The sequence below is a fragment of the Neovison vison genome, chromosome 1 (genome assembly GCF_020171115.1).
Source record: "Neovison vison isolate M4711 chromosome 1, ASM_NN_V1, whole genome shotgun sequence".
Classification (NCBI taxonomy): domain Eukaryota; kingdom Metazoa; phylum Chordata; class Mammalia; order Carnivora; family Mustelidae; genus Neogale; species Neogale vison.
The window spans coordinates 59,487,602-59,511,551 of record NC_058091.1 but is presented as its reverse complement, the minus strand read 5'-3'; the positions used below and the strand labels follow the sequence as shown (position 1 = coordinate 59,511,551).

Genomic DNA, 23,950 nt, shown 5'->3' with positions numbered 1-23,950 from the left:
TTGGAGGTTTGATAAAATTCTGAGCTTTTCTAAGAATATTAATCTATTTAGGCTTACTAGATTTTATTTAGCCAAATTCAATTGTTTGTATTTTTAAAGGGAAACATCTATTTTAAGCTTTTATTAACACAAAAGTATACAAACTTTATTTTAAAATTACTATTTTCTTTTTTACATCCTTTTTTTTTTTTCCTTGCTAACATTATGTTTGTGTTTTCTCAGACTTAATTTGGACTAGATTTGCCAGGGGTTGATTAGTTGGTTTGTCCATTTTGTTTTGTTTTTACGGTTTTTCAAATAATAGCTCTCTGTTTTTACCAATAAATGCCAATATTTGGCTCCTCATATTTAAATCATTGTTTTTAGATCCTCCTCTTTCTTTTGCTTTTTCAGCTTTCCTGAGCTATATGTTTAAATTATTTTTAATAATATTTCTTGTAAGGTATAATTTAGGAACTTCTCCTACATTATTATATTATCAGGTTTCTTTCACCTTTGTTATAGGAGTTATTTAGAAGATTGTATTTTTATTTCCACCTTATATTAAAACTGGACACTTTTGATGTTAATATTTACATTTATTGCATAGAATCAAATAATATTTCTGTATACATTTTTAATCTTCAAATACATAAATTTTAATTCCACAAGTAGCATATGAATCCATTATTATTGTGAATGACTCATTTAATGCACATAAAGCAATTTCCTCAAGTCTCATCTCTAGCAGGAACTTTAGTGATTGATTTGTATTTTCTTTCAGGCTCTGTACTATTCATTTGCATGCTATCACTAGTAACTAGTACTGTACTACACTTATTGTATGTGACCTTGTCTTCTGTAGGAGCTATATTTTCTAGGGATCCATAACATCCTCTGGAGTCTTCTCCAGGGCTGGGGATCTTAAACTCTTAAAGGATCAGAATCAAGATCCCTTGCACTAGATAGCTTGCATAAAGCAGAGAGCAAGAAAACTCTGACGCTTCTATGCATAGGGACTTGAAATTCTCCACCCTTCAGCTGGAGTTTGAGAATAAATCAAACTACCTGCCTTAGGCCTAGGACAAAATACATTCACATAGCTTCAAAGACCCAGAGTCATAAAACCAAGTAGAAATTTCTTCAAAATTATTGGGTTCATAGAGCAAAAGCAACACAAAGCTGCTCAAAGTAGGACCAAGAGCATGTGACAAACTCTTTAAAGATATTAAGTACCTAATTATCATGGAAGATAAACTATAGACCCAGCAAATGAAAATGTTAATTTCCAACTAAGTAAAAATATTAGACTCATTGGAAAGGGATTTGAATATGAGTATGCTTAAATCATTCAAAGAAATAAAGAAAATATTTGGTCTACAAAAGGAAGACAATAACGATAAATCAAGAACAAGTGAATATGGAAAGAACCTAATTAAAATCCTAAAAGTAAAAAATACATGGTTGTTGAAATAAGAAAAACAATACAGGATTTAATAGTAAATTAGACACAACATAAGAATAAACAAATGAATTGAAAGATATATTTGAGGAGATAATTGAATTCAGCACAGAGGGATAAAGAGAGATAAAATGTGAAATGCTGAAGGTCTGATGGTGGAGTTTTGCTATGGAAGCCTCTAAAGAAGAGAATAAAAAGAGTGAAGGAAAGGAAATATTCAAAAGGTTATATAAATAGTACCTGATAAATTTCTAGAATTGAATAAATATTGAAAATGCACAAGTATTTAAATATACAATCCATATCTAGATTCAAAACATCATATATAATATCAATTATAAAAAAAAAAAGTCTTGCAAGCTACAAAGGATAGCTTATGGGTAGAGATTACCCATAAGAAATGAAAGGCAGATGACAACAGATTTCTCATTGGCTTCAATTAGTTCTAGAAGATAATGGTAAAATATATTCAAAATACTAAAGAAAGTTTACCTTCAATGTATAATTTAATCCCAATAAATATTACTCAAGGTTTCTTGCAAAACATGTTTCTGGAACCATTTAAAAATGAACAGAGTTTATTTCCAACTTGTGCTCATTTAAAGAATTATTAAAAATATAATACAGCAGGAAGTATCAATACTGAAAGGATATGATGCCAGAAATAACAGTGTACAAGAATAAGAAAAATCTATTAGCAAATCTAAATCATCATTCACTAAATAATAATAGAATTAGATTTATGTTAAAAAAAAAAACAAGGTGGAAATAAAATGCCAATAGTGTCATGAAACATGGGATGAAAGAAGGCCCAAGGGAAGCTAGAGTGTTAAGGTCCTCAATCTGTTCAAAACCAAAAGAGAGCTTTTGCCTGGTCTTAGACTTCATGAGAAAATTATGAGAGTGGATATGTATGTTAAATTTCAAGTGTGAGCACTCAAACAATAAAGATAAAACATACAAATTTCAAAACAGTCAAGAAAATAAAGGGAGGTGCTATCAGGAAACAAAATCAAATGGAAAACTTAATCCATTTTTGGGGCGCCTGGGTGGCTCAGTGGGTTAAAGCCTCTGCCTTCGGCTCAGGTCATAATCCCAGCGTCCTGGGATTGAGCCCCGCCTCGGGCTCTCTGCTCTGTGGGGAGCCTGCTTCCTCCTCTCTCTCTGCTTGCCTCTCTGCCTACTTGTGATCTCTGTCTGTCAAATAAATAAAAAAATCTTTAAAAAAAAAAAAAAAGAAAAGAAAACTTAATCCATTTTTGTTTGCTACATCCATGTGACAAAGGGTATTCAGCAGCAGAATAAATACAACTATTCACATTTACAAACAAAGACACTCATTTGACTTTTTAAAGGTTTATTGGAACATTGGGAAAAACAATTAATAAACATCTAACATTTCTGTATAGAATCCTTCTCTTACATGAAAAAAAATCGTCTCAATCATACATTGAACATTTACCAATATTCAGATGTCACCAGAAAAATGTCATAAGAATTCATAAGAATCATCATAATAGAAATCATGGCATCTGTCTACCTGCACTGAAATAGAAACCTACATCCCACACCATGTAAGATACAGCTACTGGTAAAGAGAAATTTATTTCAAAATATGAACTATTGGAAACAAATTAGGTAAATGCCCAACTCAGTTATAAGAGAAAACAATACACCTAAAGATTACAGAACTTAGAAAATAGGGGCAAAGATACAAAAAATGAATAAAAAAACATCAACTTTTAAAAATATTAATAAGTAAGATTAACTTCTAGTGGGCCTGATCAAGAAGAAAAAAGAAGTCACAACGAAATGATATCAGAAATGATATGTAAGCACAGATTTGGTAGAGAATTAATAAATCATGAGCTAACATATCAATAACTTTACGCTAATGATTTTGAGAAATTAGGTGAAATGGACAAGTTTACCTAAAATGTACTTTATGAAACTGGCCCAAACAGAAAAAGAAAATTTAAGCAATTATTTAAGAAATTGAACTTTTAGGAGCATGTGGGTGACTCAATCAGCTTTGTGTCTGCCTTGGGCTCAGGTCATAACCTCAGAGTCCTGGGACCCAGCTCTGCCCATTCCTTGTTGAGCTGGGAGCCTGCTTCTGCCTCTCCTCTCTGCTTCTGTTCTCTCTATCGATCTCTGTCACTCTCTCTCAAATAAATAAATAAATAAGTAAAATCTTTTAAAAAATTGCACTTTTAGTCAGAATAATCTTTGACCACCCATTGCACAAGAGGCTCTATGCCCAGTTTTTCAAGTTTTTAACAAGCCTCAAGAAATAGATAATCTTTATATTATGCCAAATTAAAAAAACAAAGTTAGAGTAAGACAGAAAATTACCCAGGTCATTTTCTAGTCATAATACTAAATTCAATCAATCACAGGACTGCAAATGCAAAGTGAGGCCACGCTACTTAAACACATTGAAACAGAAGTTCAAAGTCAATATTGGCAGATTTTGCCAGCGTTTATATAATTGTGTAGGCTTTTTAAAACTTTTCAAGTGATACTATTTGGATTTTCTTTTTCTTTTTCTTTTTTTTTTACTTTACTACTAGACTTATTTTATTTATTTATTTTTTAAAGATTTTATTTATTTCTTTGACAGAGAGAGAAGGAACACAAGCACGGGGAGCGGGAGAGCAGAAGCAGGCTTCCCGCTGAGCATGGAGCTTGATCCCCAGACCCTGGGATTCTGACCTGAGCAGAAGGCAGACACTTCACGACTGAGACCCCCAGGAGCTCCTAAAAGTTTATTTTAAATCTGTCTTTCCTAACAAATGCATTTAAGGATAAAGATACCCTTCTGAGTACTCAGTAGCACCTGGGAATGGGGGCTCCATATCTAGGGCATGCTGGCCCATGCAGCTTGGGCACAGCTTCTATCTGTAGGCTGCTGCCTGCCCTGTGGGTACTAGGGGCATGGGGAAGGGTTGACTCGCCTGGTTTCTCTTGCTGAATTACCCCAACTAATCACCTAATCCAGTATTGTTGATGCCTTCCGACTACTGTGCCTCCCTACACAGGGCATGAAAAACTCTTTTTAAAAAGCTTTTCTGTGTGGGGGTATCTGGCTGGCTCAGTCGGTTTAGTGTCTGCCTTCAGCTCAGGTCATGATCCCAGAGTCCTGGGATCAAGTCCTGCATGGGGCTCTTGGCTCTTGGGGAGCTTGCTTCTCTCTATGACCTTCTCCTCTCTCATGCTCTCTCTCTCTCAAATAAATAAATAAAATCTTTTTTTTTTTTAAAAAAAGAAAGAAAGCTTTTCTGTATGCATTTGGATGATATTCTTCAGTTGACTGTTTTCTGTCTTTCGGTTATTCAATATAGCTTCTGATCCACTGAGACATCTTTAAGGATCTTCCAAGAAGGTTCTAGATTCACTTGCTAGTTTTATATTTTTAGGGAACTTCTAGGATTTAGGATGATAGGGGAAAGCTATAGCATTTGGTATGCTTTACTTTTTGTGATTAACTTTATTTGTGATCTAGTGATAAGCTTTATACTCTTGCATTTTAAATTTAGGTATATGTTCCATTTTGAGTTAGTTTTTGTGAAAGATGTAAAGTCTGTGTCTAGGTTCATTTTCTTCCCCTTGTGGACATCAAATTTTTCCAGCATCAGTTGTTGAAAAGACGATCTTTTCCCCATTGAGTTACCTTTGCTCCTTTGTCAAAGATGAGTGGACTGTGTTTGTGTAGGTTTATTCTGCTCCCTTGATCTATTTGTCTGTTGTTTCTCCAATACTACAATGTCTTGATGACTGTAGCTTTATAGTAAGTCTTGAAATCAGGTAGTATCAGTCCTCCAACTTTGTTTTGTTTATGTTGGCTATTCTAGATCTTTTACCTTTCCACATGAACTTTTGAAATAGCTTTCCAAAATAACTTGTTGATATTTGATTGGGATTGCATGAATAGACATAATGTTGGGAAGAATTGACATCTTAACAATATTGAGTCTTCTTATTTGTAACCATGTAATATCCATTTATTTAGATATTCTTTTATTTCTTTTATCAGCATTTTGCAGTTTTCCTCATATAGATCCTGTACATATTTTGTTAGATTTACACCTAAGTATTCTTTTTAGTTGCTAATGTGAACAGAGTTTTATTTTTTACTTTCAAATTCCAGCCTTTGTTGCTGTTATGTAGAAAGAGAATAAGCATTTGCATATTGACCTTTAATTCTGAAAAGTTGTTATAATCACTTGCTAGTTCCAGTTTTTTGATTTATATTTTGGGATTTTTCTACATGAACAATTCAATATCATCTGTAAACAAAGACAGCTTTATTTCTTCCTTCTGGTCTGTATACTTCTACCTCCTTTTCATGTCTTACTGCATTAACCAGAACTTTCAGCACAGTGTTGAAAAGGAATGATGGGAGAGAACATCCTTGTCTTGTTTTTGATCTGAAGAAGACTTCTAATTTCTCACCATTACGTATAATGCTAACTGGAAGGTTCTTAAAAAATGTTCTTTAATAAATTCAGGAAGCTCCCTTATATTTCTAGTTTGCTGAGTTTGCTAAGTTTGTCATGCTTTTCCTTGAATCTGTTGATTTGATCATATGATTTATATCTTTAGCCTGTTGGTGTGATGGGTTACATTAATAAATTTTTTTTACATTAATAAATTTTTGAATGTTGAACAAAACTTGCACACCTAGCACAAATCCCACACGGTCATGGTTGTGTGATTTTTTTATACATTATTAATTTGATTTAGTAATATTTTGTTGAAGATTTTATAGTTTTCCCTGATGTAACTATAAATTTTAATCAGTAATAATCCTCAATTTTATTGAAGGTACCACACTAATGCAAGATATTAATAATGGGAGAAACTCTGTGGTGGGGAGAGAGGGAGTGTATGACAACTTCCTATACTTCCTGCTCAATTTTTCTGTACACCTAAAACTCTTTCCTTAAAAAAATAAAATCTATTAATTTAAATAAAATAAAAAGGAAAGAAAAAATTGCCCTAAGGAAAGTTTTAGATCCAGCTCTGCCAGTAATGAACTTGAGGCAAGTCACTTAAATTTCTGGGCCTGTTTGATCATTTATACCATAAAGAGCCTGGAACAGACAATCTTTAAGTTTTCCTCTGACTAGAAGAGTCTGTCATTCTGTGACTGTTGATACAAAGATGTCTGGCCTTCAATAAATATTAAGGTAGAGGGGCAGAGTATTGTGAAAGAAAATAATCCATCAGTTTAAGCAAAATTTAAAGAAACATCATTACAAAATTCTGGGGAAAAAAATTACACTAAATATAATAAATTGGATGAATCTGGTAATCAGATGTAATTTATGTGACAGGAAAAATGGAGAAATGGAGCATAATTTATGTGCAAGGAATAATGGAGAAATGGAGCATAAGCATAATGAAGAAATGATGAAGCATTCATTTAAAGAAGATAGAGCTCAAGTTTGTCCAAGACACCTTCAGCCGCCTCACTTGCCATGAAATTCAATGACACGGTCAAATGATAACAAAAAGATAGTCAATAATGAAAGTTTCATGAAGGCTATGATAAGGTGGTTTGTGGGCTTGTGGAACTCTTATCTCAAATTTTCTCATCCTTATGAATCAGACAATGATGTATGCTTCACCAAATGTCACCAAAGATGCTGAAATACAGATGCTGTTTCTGCCCAATACATTTCTGTCTGATCAGCGTGAGTGAAGTGGGCAGCTGCCTCAGGGAGGAGGGTACAAAACTGTAAACTATGAGGAGACACAAACCAAATCATATGGCCCAATAGTAGCAGAAGGAGAATTAGAACCTGGCATGGGATATGAACTGACTAGCATCATCGGGCAGCGTGATGTAATAATAAAGAACCCCCAAGAGCTGGCTTTTTATCCCAGCTCTGCCATTTTACTGACTGTATGATCCTGGGCAGTTTACTTAATTTTCTTTATGCCTCCATTTTCTTTTAATTAAAATGGGGATAATAATAGTAACCAACCTTAGTGAAGAGAAAATGAGTTAATATTTGTCAAGTGCTTAGATCAGAGCCTGGCCTGCAGTGTTATAGGAGTGTTTGTTATATAAAAACATACCTAAGTTGGAATCCCAGTCTTAGTACTCTCCTACTGTCCTACTATACTGTGATTCAGCACGTTTTAAGGCATACCAAGCAATGACCCCAGTTACCTCCCGTACCACATTTTAGCTGCAGGCAATGGAACACCCTACTAGACCACTTGAAACAAAGAGGGGGATATTCTTCTCACCTCACAAGAAGCCCACAGGTAGGGAGGCTGCTGTTGCCATTGGTTCAGTAGGTTACGGATGTCTGGGCCAATGTCCCTGGTTGTTTTCCTCATACTAAGAAGATGGCTACTCAAGCTCATCATCGTATCGCAGTGAAACAGAATAAAAAGGACTAAGGAAAGGCTGTGCTAGCAGAATATTTCAGTAGTTTTCCAGTAGTTTCTAACTTTACTCAGAATCATGTCTTGGCTTAACCGATCACTGTGTTCACAGGTAACATTCCAAACATCCTTATGGGTGTCCTATCGTCTTCTGTGTTCAGAGTCCAGCTGTCAGCAATGTGAACAATTCACCTGCTAATTTTGACACATGAACTTTTGAAGTCGATAGTGAATGCTCGGTTCCTGGGGCTAGGTGTCAGAACCAGCCTCAGCTCCAGGAGGCCAGCTTGGCTACCAAGGTCTTCCCTTGGAACAAGGGAAGCCGAAGTTCTCTCTGTTCTTGGTTGGCCAACTTCACAGATAATTTAATCTGGCTTCTGGCACTTGGCGGATGGCTTGATGTTACCATCTCTCAAGGTAAATCATGTTTTCTGAAAACAAAATGATGGTGTTTGGTTTAATTTTATCAAACTCCTCTCTTGTGCTGAATGTTTATTATACTAGCTTCTAAACTGGACTTTTAACTAGCTCTGAGGATAACTAACACAGAGGGCCAATAAATGGACTCCCTGAATTCTGGGAAAAGTTTGCTTTATATAGTAAATAGCAACCCATCCCACTATCCCTGCATTCCACATTTCTGTAATATTGCCTGACTGCCGAGGCTACCAATTCCCCCAAAGTCTTGCCTTTTATGGACAAAGAGTCTGGAACCCGAGGGAATAGTTTAATTAGCTGCTTCACATAATCTCAAACTATTGAGAAATATGCTTTCCATCTTACAAAAGAGAGAATGTTCTCTGACAACTGCATCCCCAGTGAATTGGCCACTTCCCTGTGAAGGGAATCTTAGGGCAATCCCCTGCCAAGAGGGTGATGGTGGTTGTCCCAGCGATACTCCTGAGCTGCCCCATCAAAAGATCCGACAATTGTCATTTAGTATAATGTGAAAGAACTTCCTAGTAGGCAAGTATTTGCAAATACATGCATTATTAGAAAATTTCAGTCAGAGCTGGGCCTTGAGAGATGAAAAGACATTCAACAGATGAAGAAAGTGATATGAATCATTGGTACCTAAGAGGCATAGAAGAATAGAAATAAGTGTTGAGTTTTTGGTTCCTATGATAATGAGATGCATATTATTGTAAAAGGTATTGTCATGGAAGTTGAAACATTGAGTTAAGGTCAGATAAACTCAGGAAGGCATTGAACACCATTATAAGAAAGTGAGATTGCCTGTTGGCCATGAGGAAATCACTCTTTTTGTTGAGAGGGAGTGATACAATCGGACCTGCGGTTTCTGGAAGATAATTCTAGTGTAAGTGATAAGGGTGGTGCCAAGATGCCAAAGTAACCGAGTTCATTTAAGAAGGCAAGAGCAGTAGAAATAGAAATGAAGGCCCAGAGCTGACAAATGTGGCAGAGAAAAAATATTCCCGGAATTTAACTGTTGGTTAGATGTTGTGGTGGAAACTGGTAGTGATCTCCCGATATCTGTTCTCTTCCCTGTATTAGATTCCTGGAGATGCCATTAGCAAAGTATCACAAACTGGATGGCTTAACTAGCAGAAATTTGTTGTCTCATAGTTCTGGAGGCTAGAAATCAAGGCATCAGCACCGTTGGTTCCTTCTAAAGCCTGTGAGGGAGAGCTTGTTCCAAGCTTAGCCTAGCATCTGGGGACAGTTTGCATCCTTTGTCATTCCTTGGCTTGTCATGACTCTAATCTCTGGTTTCATCTTCACATGGCATTTCCTCTTTGATTCTGTCTTCTTATATGGACACCAGTTGCATTGGTTTAAGGATCTCCCCTATCCAGGTATGACATCATCTTAACTAACTACATCTACAATGACTTGATCTCCAAGTAACACCACTTCCTGAGGTAGTGGGGGTTTGAACTTCAACATACCTTTTTGGAGAGGACACAATTCAACCGATAACAGCCCCCTTCCCCACTGAAAGAGCCCTGATTTGGGGCTTGGTATGTGGCCACCCAGAGTGGACGCTGCTTTCACTAGCTGTGGCTACGTGGAAGAGTGCTGGCTAATTAGGTGAAGGTGGAATCGTGTGGAATCTTCTTTTATAAACCCTCCTAAGGGACAGTGTACACATGTTCTCTTCACCCATCTTCATACTCTCCTTCATCCTGCTTCAAGGAATAGAGTTGTCCATTATAGCCAAAGTGGCCTTAACTTTCATAGATGATGAGGAGTAGTGAGTGACTGTGGGTTTTTTATTTGGTTTGTTTTGTTTTTGGACACCCTGGGTAAGATATCAACATGGCACTCTTGCAAAATTATAATTCCAAGGTTCCTACCTACAGCTGACTCAAGCACACAGATGTGTGTGCGTGTGTGTGTGTGTATGCATCTTGGCACTCAAATTTTTAAAATTTTGAATTGAAATGCATTTAGTTAGGCATTTACTCTGTTTTTTAACAAGGCAAATTATGCACTATAACCTTACAATAAGCTTTTCTTAATTATGATACATGCCTAGCTTCCAAAGGATTTGAGCTTAAGAACGCTGAGATATCTTTAAATATCTGCTCAGTATTTATTTAGAATAGAGGCTGAAGGCTATGGGGAAGAAAGCCCCTTTCAACTCCATGATGCAGAACAACTGAGTTCTAGTTCCAGACTCCTGTGTATAGTTCATTCAGCAAACCAAAAGCTATGCAATTACCCCGATACCATGGGAGATTATTCTAGATGCTCTAAGTCTCTCTTCCCTGTCACCCTATTCACCCAAGTTGGTTCTGAAAATGTCTCTTCTAACAACACACAGTCCCCTCCCTGAGAATTCTGGCGACTGAATTGCCTTCAACTTGCCATACTTCCATATGTATATTATGACTGGCACCTCCAGGCCATTTGGCTCCATCTTGACGTTTCTAACATAGCACACTGGTGCTGTACCCAGAGAATAAGAACACTTCCACAGGGCTAGTTTTTGAGAAAGAAATGATGAGTACGACGAGTACATGTGGAATTTGAATCACCAGTAGGTCTCCCATGTGGATCGTTTAGAGCAGGAAGACCACATCCTATATCCTAAAGAGGAACTATTTATTTTAATTTTTAATTTTATTTATATATTTATGTATGTATGTTTGTATGCATTTTTCTTAAAAATTTTTAAAGATTTATTTATTTATTTGTTTTAGAAAGAGAATGTGCACACACATGCACATGGAAGTGGGGGTGGGATGGAGGTGGGGAGAGGATCTTGAGCAGACTTCCCACTGAGTGAGGAGCCCCCCACCAGGCTTGATCCCATGACCCTGAGATCATGACCTGTGCCAAAATCAAGGGTCTGATGCCCAACCAGCTGAGCCACCCAGGTGCCCCTGAAGAGGATTGTTAAAGTGGATTTATGCCAAGTCCTGCTGAATGTGCTGGATCTGGATACATGCACACAAAGTTCCGTCCCAAGCAGGGTGGGAATCATTGACAAATGCACTGCTAGACTCCAGGGATTCAGGGGGAGGTTTCAGGTCTGTATGGGAGCTAGCTGGTGACTTGTGTATAATTTCAACATTACTTTCTCTAAAGCTTTTCAGTGACTTTCCATAGAATCCTTGGTTTTTTAGCAATTTCATAATTTAGTAGAGTTTTCTATAGCAAATACAGCCCATTTTTAAATCTGTGAAAACTGCCACAGCCAATAACATGGACACAACCTCTAATGGTTGCTCAGTTAGCCTGTAAGCAGCTACTCTTTCTTTTTACTCTTCTTTTTTTATAGCAAAAAAATCTGATGGAGGAAATCACTGGTACTGTGTCTGATAGCTAAGGTAATTTTAAAAATCTGTAATGAGCATCAATTGCTGGAAAAAACAATGATTTTACCTACTTCTTTTACTTAGATCTTACTCTTTCCCAACTGCCCTCTAGGGCTAAGGAGTTCTCTTTGGTACCTCAGTTCATATAAACCCGTGTAAAAAAACACACACATTAGATTATAAAAGGGTGGTTTCTTAAATGGTTTTGAACTGTAAATAATCCTTAAAAATGACTTTCTCACTTCAAAACTCAGACATTATACTGTATTTATAAAGACAAAAAGAAAAACAACTAGAAACAATCTAAATGCCCAAATCCAAAGAAAAGTTTAAGAAAAATATGATATGTTCATATTACATCATGCTATGGAATCATTAAGCATGATTTTATAGAGTTTTAAATAGTTAGAGATTATTCTTATTAAATAAAAGTCTGTTTGATGCAAATTGTTACACAGTATGTCACAAGTAGTTATGTGTGTATTGTAAAGAGACAGTCTGGTATGTGCTGAAATGTTTGTAGTGTTTTCTCTGGTTGATGAGAGCAGGGGTAATTTTTTTTTTTAATATCATTCATATGCTACTTTTTTTCTTTTCCTTTTCTTTTCTTTTTTTTTTTTTTAAGATTTTATTTATTTATTTGACAGGCAGAGATCACAAGTAGGCAGAGAGGCAGGCAGAGAGAGAGGTGGGGCTCAATCCCAGCTGGATCATGACCTGAGCCGAAGGCAGAGGCTTTAGCCCGCTGAGCCACCCAGGCATCCCATACATATGCTACTTCTATAATGAGGAAAAAATAAGCAACCCAAATGTGTCTTTTCTACAATACTGAGGGGATTTTCCTCATGCCCAAGAAATATATCCCAACATTTACACTTGTGGCACAGACGAATGTGAAGGGGAGTAAAGGATTTGCTCAAATATATTGATATTGTTAGAAAATGTTTATCTAATGAAAATAAAGAACCAAAGGAAATGCATAGAAATTGACCATTATAAGGATATGCATATATATAATTCTTCTTCCTGAATTTCTAAGCAAAGACTCACAGCTCTATAAAGTTGGCTACTTGGATACAACATAAGGGAGACACAGGGGTCCCTGTCATTTCCAAGATTAGCAAGGATTATCATCACCAATATGTCAGACACCCTCTCCTTCAAAAAAAAAAAAAAGAAAAGAAAAGAAAAGAAACAGAGAGAGAGAAAAGGGAAGAAAGAAACAAATAAGAGTCTGTAGCAGTTTTTAGAAGTTCTTAAGGAAGAGTATCTCCAGCCCATATAGTATGAACTAAGAGTTAAGTGCTATTACAATAATCAAAGAACAATACGGTAACTAGAAATTAAGATACAGTCTTGAAATCTTCCCTTGGAAAACATGTTTTCATGAAATTCAGCTGAATAAAGCTATTCTTTATCACCAATAATTGTGTGGTAGAATGAAAAAGCTAAAGAAGTGACATGCAAGTATTATCTCTATACAGCGAAAAACAGTCTTCTCTAATTCCAATACTGAATCATCATGTAAATACATATTCGTAAATAACACACTATAGTTCATAAAAAGGGATTACCTACTGAGTGAAGTTTTAGGATCAATATCCCATTGTATTATTTATACTGTAAAAACACAATGTATGTAAAATTTTCTCACAAAAAATACCTTTAAAACATAAGATTATTAGATGTGGTATAAAAAGCCAAAAGAACAACCTGGACAGGCTAATAAATATTTAACAAAAAGTTCCAAAAATTATGGACTGACATTCTCATAAAATATTTGAATAAAGGTTTATCCAGGTGTTTCATTAAAAAATATATATACAAAATAAAACAAACTCCAGTGGCAGCCGGGTTAAGCATCTGACTCTTGATTTCAGCTCCTGTCAAGATCTCAGGGTTGTGATATGGATGTGAGATGGAGCCCTCCATCGGACCCCACCCTGGGCCTGGAGCCTGCTTGGAATTCTCTCTTTCCCTCAGCCCCTCCCATACCCACCAAACTCTCCAAAACAAACAACAAACAAACAAACAAAAAGGAACTCCACAAAATTACTTAATAATGGTTATCTAATCCAAAATAACAAAAGCAAACCCATTAGAATGGATTCAAACATTTATTTGAGTGCTATAATTATTTATTTAAAAAGAAAGTGACCACAGATGAAAATCTTAATTGGCTTTATGAAAATGTTATATTTTCTAATGACGGGGATGAGAATCTTATTAATGGCTCTCTAAAATGTATGGTAGGAAGGGTTTTACAAACTTTGAGACTTTCATATTAACTTGTGAAACTTTAAGGACCTAGTAAGATCTTGGGTAGATCTACTTTTTATTTTGCAATCTTATTTACATGACAATTAAAAAGAAACAGACCTAATTTTTACATGGACATAAAACTACAAATATTGAAATTGAATAGTTTTATGCTAGAGGGATCTTGGAATTATCATGGTTTTTGTGACATCAATTTTTTTTTAAAGTTTTTATTTATGTATTTGACAGACAGAGATCACAAGTAGGCAGAGAGGCAGGCAGAGAGAGTGGGGAAGCAGGCTCCCTGCTGAGCAGGGAGCCGGATGTGGGGCTCCATCCCATGACTCTGAGATCATGACTTGAGCCAAAGGCAGGGGCTTAACCCATTGAGCCACCCAGGCCCCCGCCCCCCGTGACATCGATTTCTATTGGCATAATTATAAAGCCAATAATAAAAAAAAAACCTCATGGGTTTCTCTATTTTGGTTTAGTTTGATTGGAAATTTTCAGGAAAACATTCGTGAGTTGCTACTTTTTCTTTATTTCTAACACTCTGCTTTCCCTGACCCCTTATTCCACATTCACTGACTCAGAGACTATTTGGAGAGGGCACCTGTTTTAAACGGATCCACAGGAAATACCTATGTTGTCTTTTCATACTCTGACCATGCATCTGGTTGGCTGAAATGTGATCATGATTTAAAAAAAAAAATGCTGCCCACAGACTGAGGCAACTTCACTGTGACAACATTTACTGGAAGGCAGAGAGAATCCAGTTTATATTTATTTTCCTTCCACTAAGCTCTGGTAATGTACGGTAGGAAAGAAAAAAGTAAAAAGGCAATGTCAGTTTAACCCTCAAAAGATTAGTATTAAGTTACACACCAGGTTTTGCTTCCAAATTCAGAACGATTTGTTCTGTTTGTTCAGTTTGAAGCTGAACGCAATCTTCAAGCAGAAACAGTTATCTGACACCCCTTTCTCTATAACCTTTTACTTATAAACCTCCTGTCCCAAGTTCATGGTCTGTCCTGTTGTATTACATGCTATTTATAAATCTCCTGTGGAGGAGGAGCACAGGGCAGTCCGTCCGCTGGAATAGAATTTATAAGGTAATTTCAGAGTGATTAAAAGTCTTACCAGTAAAAATCTAGTTGGGTTCAAAATAAATAGTCACTCGGGAGCCCCCCCACCCCGCGCGCGGATTTACACCCCACGTCCAGCCCTCCACCGGTCCCTCCGCACCAAGCATCCGCCTCGGCCAGCAGGAACCATCTTCGCCGCAATCCCCCCCCCCCCCCGGCTGCGACGGTTGTCCCCACTGGGGTCCCCTCTGTCAGGACACAACCCCGCCGCCCCCGCCTTGAAGATGCCACCCGCGGCGGCTCCACAGCTCGCCGCCCGCTTCTCCAGCCCCGGCCGCACTCGGAGGCCGCCCACCCACCCAAAGGACGCCTAGGGGGCGCCCCGGCCGGGTGTCCCGGGGCCCCGCGAACGCAGGAGCAGAATGACGGAGATGACGAAAGAGCTGACGCCACGGCGCCAGGCCGTGGCCGCCGCCAGGGACCGCCACCGCCGCCCCGCCCGCGCAGGTCGCCAGGCGCTCCTGGTCGCCGGTCCCGCGGGGCCAGCCCGCCGCAGACCCCGCCCCACTCCGCCCGGCTCCGCCCCGGCCCGGCCCGGCCCGCCCAGCGGCTGGCCGCGCCAGGGTTCCCCAGGCGCCCGCCCCTGTGCGCCCTGCGCCTCCAGCCTTCCCTCCTCGCCTTCCAGCCTGCCAGGCCTTTCGCGAACATGGCGCTTGTCCCGTGCCAGGTGCTGCGGGTGGCGATCCTGCTGTCCTACTGCTCTATCCTGTGCAACTACAAGGCCATCGAAATGCCCTCGCATCAGACCTACGGCGGGAGCTGGAAATTCCTGACGTTCATTGATCTGGTAAGGCCTTCCGCTCCCCTCCCGCGTCCGCCCTGCACCCCGAGTCGGTGTGTGTAGGGGGGTGGGGTGGGTGCGCGGGCACCTGCGCGCGCGCGCGCCCCTCCAGCCTCTACGGGTGTGCTCGCCTCTCCACCAGTGCTTGCGCGTAAAGGCCTGGCTGCCCCCGTAGCAGCACCTCTGAACCACCCCTTACGTGGTAGCTGGGGCACGAATGGAAGTGGGCACAGCCAGGTGGTGGGCTCTTTGGAGGGGAACACAGACCTGCTTCTAAGAGGTGACACGGAAGGAGTCTCAACAAATGGATCAGACGACCTTGATCTTGAGTGGCCTCAGACCCATTCGCCTGCAGCGTGCTTTCCAGAGCACCCACCGTGGGATCAAGTTGCAGCGACTGAAGGAAACTGGGTATTGTCGAATTACTTGGAGCTCCTCTGAAAGGACCAAAATCCTCATAAAGAAGAGAAAGCCCCTAATAAAGTTGTCTCCTTTGCATCTGTTTTCTTGCCCATTGTCAGTAATTTACTTCTAACCTTTCTCCCAGAAACATTAGGTGAGAGGTTTTCAAAATGCGTTACCAGTATGTCCTTACACTCGATTTCCAACTGAGTTTTCAATAGTTTGCATAAGCAGCCCTGTTGGCACAACAGGATAGCCTTGACAGTTGCAGGGTTTTTTGTTGTTGTTGTTGTTTTTGTTTTTTGTTTTTGTTTTTTTTTAAAAAAAGCTTATCTACTTTTGGCACTAAAAAAGTTCAGAGCATCAGAATATGAGCATTAGGCCTTTCAACATGGGGTGAAATCTAGGAGTTTAAAGGGGAAAGGTGACTAATTTAGATTTGGTGAAACACACTCAACAATGACCAAATATGGGTAGAGGGTGAGAACAAATCAAGGAGTTCCAAGGACTAGAGATAATGTAGAAGCATCCTGGGACAGCACAACTGCCCATCCAAGATTATACACAAGGTTGGCAGATAAGCAAGATTATAATCTCTAATCGTTGACCCTCCTTTTTGATGAGGAGAACATGATACCTGTGTTAAGGTATTTCCAGAGGCTTAAAATCCCTCAAAGAAATGCAGTCACAGGGCCTTTTCTTTAGAAACACCACTTCATATTTGTTTCACGTTAGATACTTTCAAAGAAGAATTTAAGCATTTTTTCTCAGCAGTTTCCAAACCATGTACGTGCCTTTGGGCTCCAAGACTTCCCAGGGCATAGAGGGTTTCAAGGTTTCAGTTTTCAGATTCTCAGCTTCTCTTCCTCGAAATTGATCTGCCTCTGAACATGGATAATGCCTGTCAGTTCTCCTTCCTTCTTCCTCATTCATCCAAGGGGTGAGCACATGACAAGGCTCTGTGCTGTATTTATCTGTTCCTTTTAGCATTCAGAATACAGACTGTCACCAGGACTATCTTCACATTTGACTGAAAAAAACGAAGTCAGGCTTGTTTTGACAGAAAGTCTTATTGGGTTGATTGGCTTGTCAATGAGAGTGGGCTCTGCCAATTATGTGATAGAACAGACATTTTCCATAGATTGAGTGAAATCTGCAGGCCTGAGGTTCTGATAAATATGTATCAGAGCATTTGAAATCATGTTCCTTTTTCAAGTGTTTAAACTTCTGTTAAAAATGTTTAGATGTTATTTAAAAATATGTGCATAGATTTTCGGAATTCTTTCAGGGGCTATGCAAATAAAATTCCTCTTGGATCCCTCCCTTTTTCCATTCCTTAATCAGATCTCACTTAGAACTAGCCCACTTTGGTGTCGCCAAGGAGCAGTGCTGAGCTGAAGTATTGTTGGAGACCCTACCAGGACCATGGGAGCTATGGAGAGTTCTCAGAAGCACCTTTGTGTTAGGAACAGTTTTAGGGGAGTGAGGGTGGAGGACAGCAGGTGAGAGGGGTAGAAATTGGGGTATCCATTAACCCATGAGAGATGACGACTTCTCATGTTGGGCATTGCTTACTGTGTGTTAAATAACAAGGCTCTCAAGAAACAATATACTTCCCATAACCTTTGTATGACATGATAGCACAGTAGAGGCTATTTGACTCTGCGGAAACTGCCATGCAGTTTCTATTTTAGCATTTGATGACGGGACGTGGCTGCTTTAAGTATTTAATCACCACAAACATACTTTTATCTCCTAGAATTCAGGCCATAAATTCAAACTTGATTCTGTTTGTTTTATATTTAGATTCAGTTTTTGTAGGGCCTTCAGCCTATTCAGACTTTTTACTTTCTGTGACTTCTGATTGAAACCTAATAATTATCTTTAATCAAGAGTTCCTATGAGAAGGTCTGTCTAGACTGTATTCATAAAAACATTCATGCAAAGTGTTATTCTTTTAATGATTAGAGCTTATGCACTATAAAGTTGTTGAAATAGTCTCCCGCACAGTCCTTAGTAATGGCATGGAAAAATTAGGCTACTCTAATATACCTGACTTCTCATTTTTTTGCATGTTTAAAACAAATAATCTTGATTACTTAGTGTCTTGGACAGTTTTAATGATTCTAAGCTCACTGGAGCAATTTTGGAGGAGGGTTTAGCTTCTAAAACTTTAGTGAGAAAGCCCTTTTTCTAGCCAACTTGGAGTGCAGAGTCAGGAATTATCCTGGTGGCCACAGTCTGATTTCATGGTCCACCTCATGAGTTTACCAGAACGTCAATCAGGAGTCTCAGGCCACTTGTATCAGGGACCGGTTCGTTCTGGGACAGTGGCCATTTCGGCTATATTCATATCTTACACTGAGGGTCAGAGTCATTGCAATAGAATCAGAGTTCATGGTTAAAACCTGAAACACAAGTTTTTGCTATCAGTAATCCTACCCTGTTCTTTCCCTAAGAACTTCTAGCATTGAAAAAACTGTAAGAGAACTCAAGTGTTTCGAAAATTCAAGTTAGTAAATAGAAATGGAACCCTGTCTTGGTGTGTTAGGCAGACCAATGAACCCTCAAAGATGACTACATCTTAAGCCTTTCATACCTGTGAGTGTATTAGGTTACACAGCAAAGGAAATTAAGGTTGCTAGGCAGTTGACCTTAAAATAGGGAAGTTATCCCAGATCATCCATGTGACCCAATATAATCACAGAGGTTCTTAAAATGGAAGGAGGCAGAAGGGAAGAGTTGGTTGGAAGAAAATGTGACTGTGGAAGAAAGTCACAGAGAGACACAACTTTGCTGGGTTGGAAGGTGAGGGAAGGGGCCAAGAGCCAAGGAATGTGGGAGGTATGTAGAAGCCAGAAAGAACAGAAAATGAATTCTTCTCTAGAGCCTTGAGTAGAAACCAAGTCCTGCTGATGCCTTGATTTAACCCAGTGAGACCCATTTGGGACTTCTGACCTCCAGAACTGTAAAATAATGAATCTGTACTGTTTAAGTCACTAAATTTATGGTAATTTGTTATAGCTGCAATAGAAAACTAGTACACCTGGTTTTAAATCCTCTGACCCAGAAAGAAACTTAAATGTTGTCATACTTAGGCAATGACTCAGCTAGTTCTTTACGTATATTAGATAACTGGTTAATTTTAGCTTTAGCTTTAACCACAATATAGATTTTTGCCTACTGCATCCATGAAACTATGCAGAGGAGACATAACAATGGGCACTATGAGAATCTATAAAAACTGAACAACATAGGGAAAACTAGGTCTTTTCATTCTGTGAAGTATTTTAGAATCTATCGTTATGCAATAGGCCATGTCAGGAGAAGGAATACTCCCTTAACCGAAATAAGACAGAAAGACAGAAAATCTATACGAACTGTTTAAATAGCTCCTTATCTAGTATCAGAGCTGATGAATTTTCTTGAAGTGATGCAGATTCATTCACTTATTTGCTGATTAAAGGATAATTCCCCAACTTGTACAGTGATTGCTCCCAAAGATAGTAAAAATGAAGAATTGGAATAAAACCAGAATAAATGAATTAAAAGAAAAAGGCAATTGTATGTTGAGACCTCAACGTAGTGCTGGAGTGTAATAGATGTTTAGTAAACATTTGAATAAATGGAAACTTTCCAAATATTCGATGAGTTTTCTTGTCCTTTTTCCTCCTGAAACATTCAGAATAAGAGGGATTTTTGAAACATACCAACCATAATTTTCTTTAAATGTCTATGGTGCAATGTCTAACACATCATTCAGAATCAACTTCTCTGAAAAACATGAGCTGGACATTTGTTGTATAAAAAAGTAAATTAATATTGACACTGAATTTAAGATCTTTTAATTTTTAAAGACTGATACAGAAATAGGCTATCCCATTTGCTCTAATTTTTAGTGTTCACCATTGTGAGGGTTCTAGTGACCTATGCCTCCACCATATTCATTGCTTGTCTTGTCCTAACTTTTCCTTCATGCATGGACAGAACACTGTTTAGATCCTGCCTCCTCCAAATGTGGTCTGAGGGCCTGTAGAAGTGACCTTATCTGGGAGCCTGTTAGAGCTATGGAACCTCGGGCTCTACTCCAGACCTTCTGAGCAGAATCCACACTCTTAGTAAGATCATTATGTGACTGCTTGGCATGTTCTAGTTTGGTAAATGCTGCCCTAGGCCATATTGGTTTTGTATTATGACTTAACATGGAATAACTTGTAGGTTGCAGTCTCAGCATTATTTCTGCCCACTATATTTAAAGTATATTTAAACCTATTTTGAAACATATTTAAAGTGACTTCCACTGTGGCATAATTAGAAACATGTTGAAAAAAAATTACAACTTAAAAATAAAAGAGAAATATGTATTAAGAACTAGGGAGAGGTTATTTATTGAAATTAAAAAACAAATTTAGGTAATCTTCAGGGCAACCAAGGGAAAAAAGAATACATACTTGATTGTGTTGTCCTTATCATTGGAATAAAGGAAGCATAGCAATTTATCAGGAAAAACAGAGTGGTTCTTTCCAGGCACTGACTTTTCAGGGTTATTTATCCCTCAGACTGTTTTATAAAGGACATTGGGTAGTGTTGTAAATAATGCCTTTGATTGATTTTTAGCAGAATATACAGAAATATTCTTAAAACTATGTTTCTTACATTGTGATTTTTATGAAAGCCAAAAACGTGGTCTTATATTTTGACTGGGCGAAGGCATTTTTGTAGAGGCTTAAAGTAATATAATCTAGGTATTTATTTTTGTTATCTAAATCCTTATTGCAAAAGAATTTAAGGAAATCACAGAGGGAGTAGGATAAATAAGAGCTCAGATGTTGAAAAGCTTGGGGTGTTCAAAGAGCAGGAAATGGTCAAATATACCTGGGGGATACATTTTTTTGCTTTTAGACATGCTAAGAATTTTTGACATTTTAAAAAAATGTTGAAAAGAATAAATTGCATAAGTATACTGACTGAAGCTTTTAAATTTGTCTTATATTTACTTATGTAGCTGTAATAAAATATTCTTGACTCTAGTTCATGGCTTAATTTTAAATAGGAAAAAAATATCTTAAGAGGAGATTCTGTGTATCATTATGTAACTATGGTACTTTGCTTTGCCAGTCATGTGAAGGCCAGTAGTTCATTGAGTACTCTGAACAAAACTACATGGGTTTTTTGTTTGTTTGTTTTGTTTTATTTGGATATCACACAAAGAAGGTGAAACTGCACATTTTTTTTTCCAGTAGAATTAGACTTGACCCTAAAATGTGCACATAAGCTTTAAGGATGAAATAACACTTTTTCTAGCCCAAGGGAAGCATTATGAGTATAATACTTCACATAGAATCCTCTTCACCCTCTTTGAAAATGTTTCTTTTGGATTAGACATAAAAAAGGGGCCTGGTTTTGTTAGAGTGGGGAAAATAGTTGATGATATAATCACCCATTCCCTTTCTTAGTTGCAAATGTTATTGAAATTACAGAAAGTCATCTGACCACTAGTTGAGGTCACTTTTTTCCCCATCCCCGCCATCCTCCATGTCTGGTATAACATTTAGCAAAATTGGTAGCTGCTCTTGAGGGTTTTCATTTGTTTCTCTGTTTTCCCCTGAAATGTCATATGTTTCTGTGGAAGTGTGAACAATAGTACAATTTTCCATATTGAATCAGATGTTCCTGTGATTCAAGTATATTTGGAAAAATCTTATTGCTTCAGATTCCATAACAACATAGCGTTCTTTTGTGTCTGCAGCCCGTGGCCAGACAGTTCAAGGGCCCATTTCTCACCTGGGGGGTGGTTCTGCCAGGTACCTTGAGGACAGAGAACTCTTTGAGCATGAAAGACCTCTTGATGGGAACTGTTGTGGGATGGAGCAAGATATGGAAGGTAGTTTTGATATGCTAGATCAAGATATGCTAATCAAGAACAACCAGAGAAATTGCTTGAATTTGCAAAGTGGCAAGAATTGCTATCATTCAGAAGCTTGAGAATATGGAATGTGTTCATTACAGGGCTTTAGAAGTGTAGAATTCTAAAAAGTCAGTTTGACAATGATCTAGCCCCTTAAGTATTGACATATTTAGACATGTCAGGCCATGTTATAATTTAAAATTTTAATATCAAAAACAACACATAGAATTATAGAAAATTTGTACAATACAGAAAGCCATTGGGAAGGAAATATATTCTATTTTAATGATCTCTGATTTTCTGTGCATCTTAGTATTTTAGGGCTTCAAGATGGTATTTATTTATTTTATTTTTAAAAAGACTTATTTATTTATTTGAGAGAAAGAGAGGATGAGCTAGGGGTGGAGGGAGAGGGAAAGAGAGAATCTCGAGCCGACTTCACACTGAGTGCAGAAGCTGACACAGGGCTTGATCGTATGACCCCAAGATCATGACCTGAGCTGAAACTAAGAATTGGATGCCTAACCGACTGAGCCACCTAGTCACCCCAAGATGGTATTTATTTCAGAGTTTTGCATATATACATATATAGAGAATCAGACAGCAGAAATATATGTATATGTATATATGTGTATGCACACATATATAGTCAGATTTCACAAAAAATCACATTCTTTGCAAAAAATTATTTTTGAATTATAGAGAAAAATATTTATCACTCAAGGATACTAATGTTAGTATTTTGGTATTTGCCTTTTGAGATATATATATATATATATTTTTTTTTTCCTTTAAAACAAAAGTTCAGTGTGTGCAAATGGTTTGTATACATTTATTTTTTAAATTAACATACACCAAAATTCACTTTTTGGTGTACAGTTCAGTGATTTTTGACAGATGCATAGAATCCTGTAGCCACCACCATAATCACATAAAAATATTCTTTTATGCTGACTCCTTACAGTCAGACCCTTCCCTGGGATCACAGATTTGTTCCCTATTGCTATACTTTCAGATATACATAGAAAATATATATAAGGTATACCATATGTAGCCTTTTGAGTCTGACTCTCTTCATTTAGCACAATACATTTTAGATTCCTCCATGTTGTGTGTGTTGGTGGTTTGTTCCATTTTATTGTTGAGTGGTATTTCATGGCATTGTGTACCACTTTGTTCATCAATTCGTAAGTTAAAGAGCATTTAATTTTTTCTAGTTTAAGGTGATTATGAAAAAAGCTGCTATAAACACTTAGATATGTGTTTTTGTGTGAACATGAGTTTTCGTTGTTTTGAGTAGGTACCCAGGAGTGGAATTGTTTGGTTATAAGGCAAGTATATGTTTGACTTGATAGAGACCACCAAACTGTCTTCCAGAGTGGATGTACCGTGCTGCCTTGCCAGTAGCAATTCATGAGAGTTTCAGTTGCTTGTGCCCTCGTTAAAGTGTAACATTGTCAGTCTTTCTTCTATTTTAATGATTCCAGCCCTTGTTTTTTGGGGGGGAGGGTGGGTTTTGTTTTTTTTAATAAAGATTTTACTTACTTATTTAAGAGAGAAGGGCACGAGGTGGAGGGGAACAGGGGAGAGGGAAGGCAGACTGAGTAGGCTGGGCCCACACAGGGCCCCATCCCAGGATCCTGGGATCATGACCTGAGCCAAAGACTGACTCTTAACCCACTGAGCCACTCTGGCGCCCAGATTCCAGCCCCTCTCTAGTGGTATCTCACTGCACTTTTAATTTGCATTTTTCTCATGACTAATGATGTTAAGCATCTTTTACTGTGCATTTTTTTTCATTTTTTAAATTAAATTTATTTATTTATT

At 38.0% G+C, this 23,950-nt stretch overlaps 1 protein-coding gene across 6 annotated transcripts in view; it reads left to right on the top strand.

Annotated features, from left to right (window-relative positions):
- The first annotated feature begins 15,582 nt into the window (after nt 1-15,582).
- AIG1 (androgen induced 1) overlaps nt 15,583-23,950 on the top strand; it is a 270,821-nt gene continuing 262,453 nt past the window's right edge. For 2 of the 6 annotated variants that reach the window (XM_044247570.1, XM_044247613.1), the window contains exon 1: nt 15,586-15,819. In XM_044247570.1, the coding sequence (XP_044103505.1) occupies nt 15,679-15,819 (141 nt within the window). In that variant the 5' untranslated portion in view covers nt 15,586-15,678. Of the gene's footprint in view, nt 15,820-15,955; nt 16,395-23,950 lie in introns of those variants that run through there. The other 4 variants (XM_044247578.1, XM_044247602.1, XM_044247593.1 and 1 more) reach the window with 4 other exon arrangements.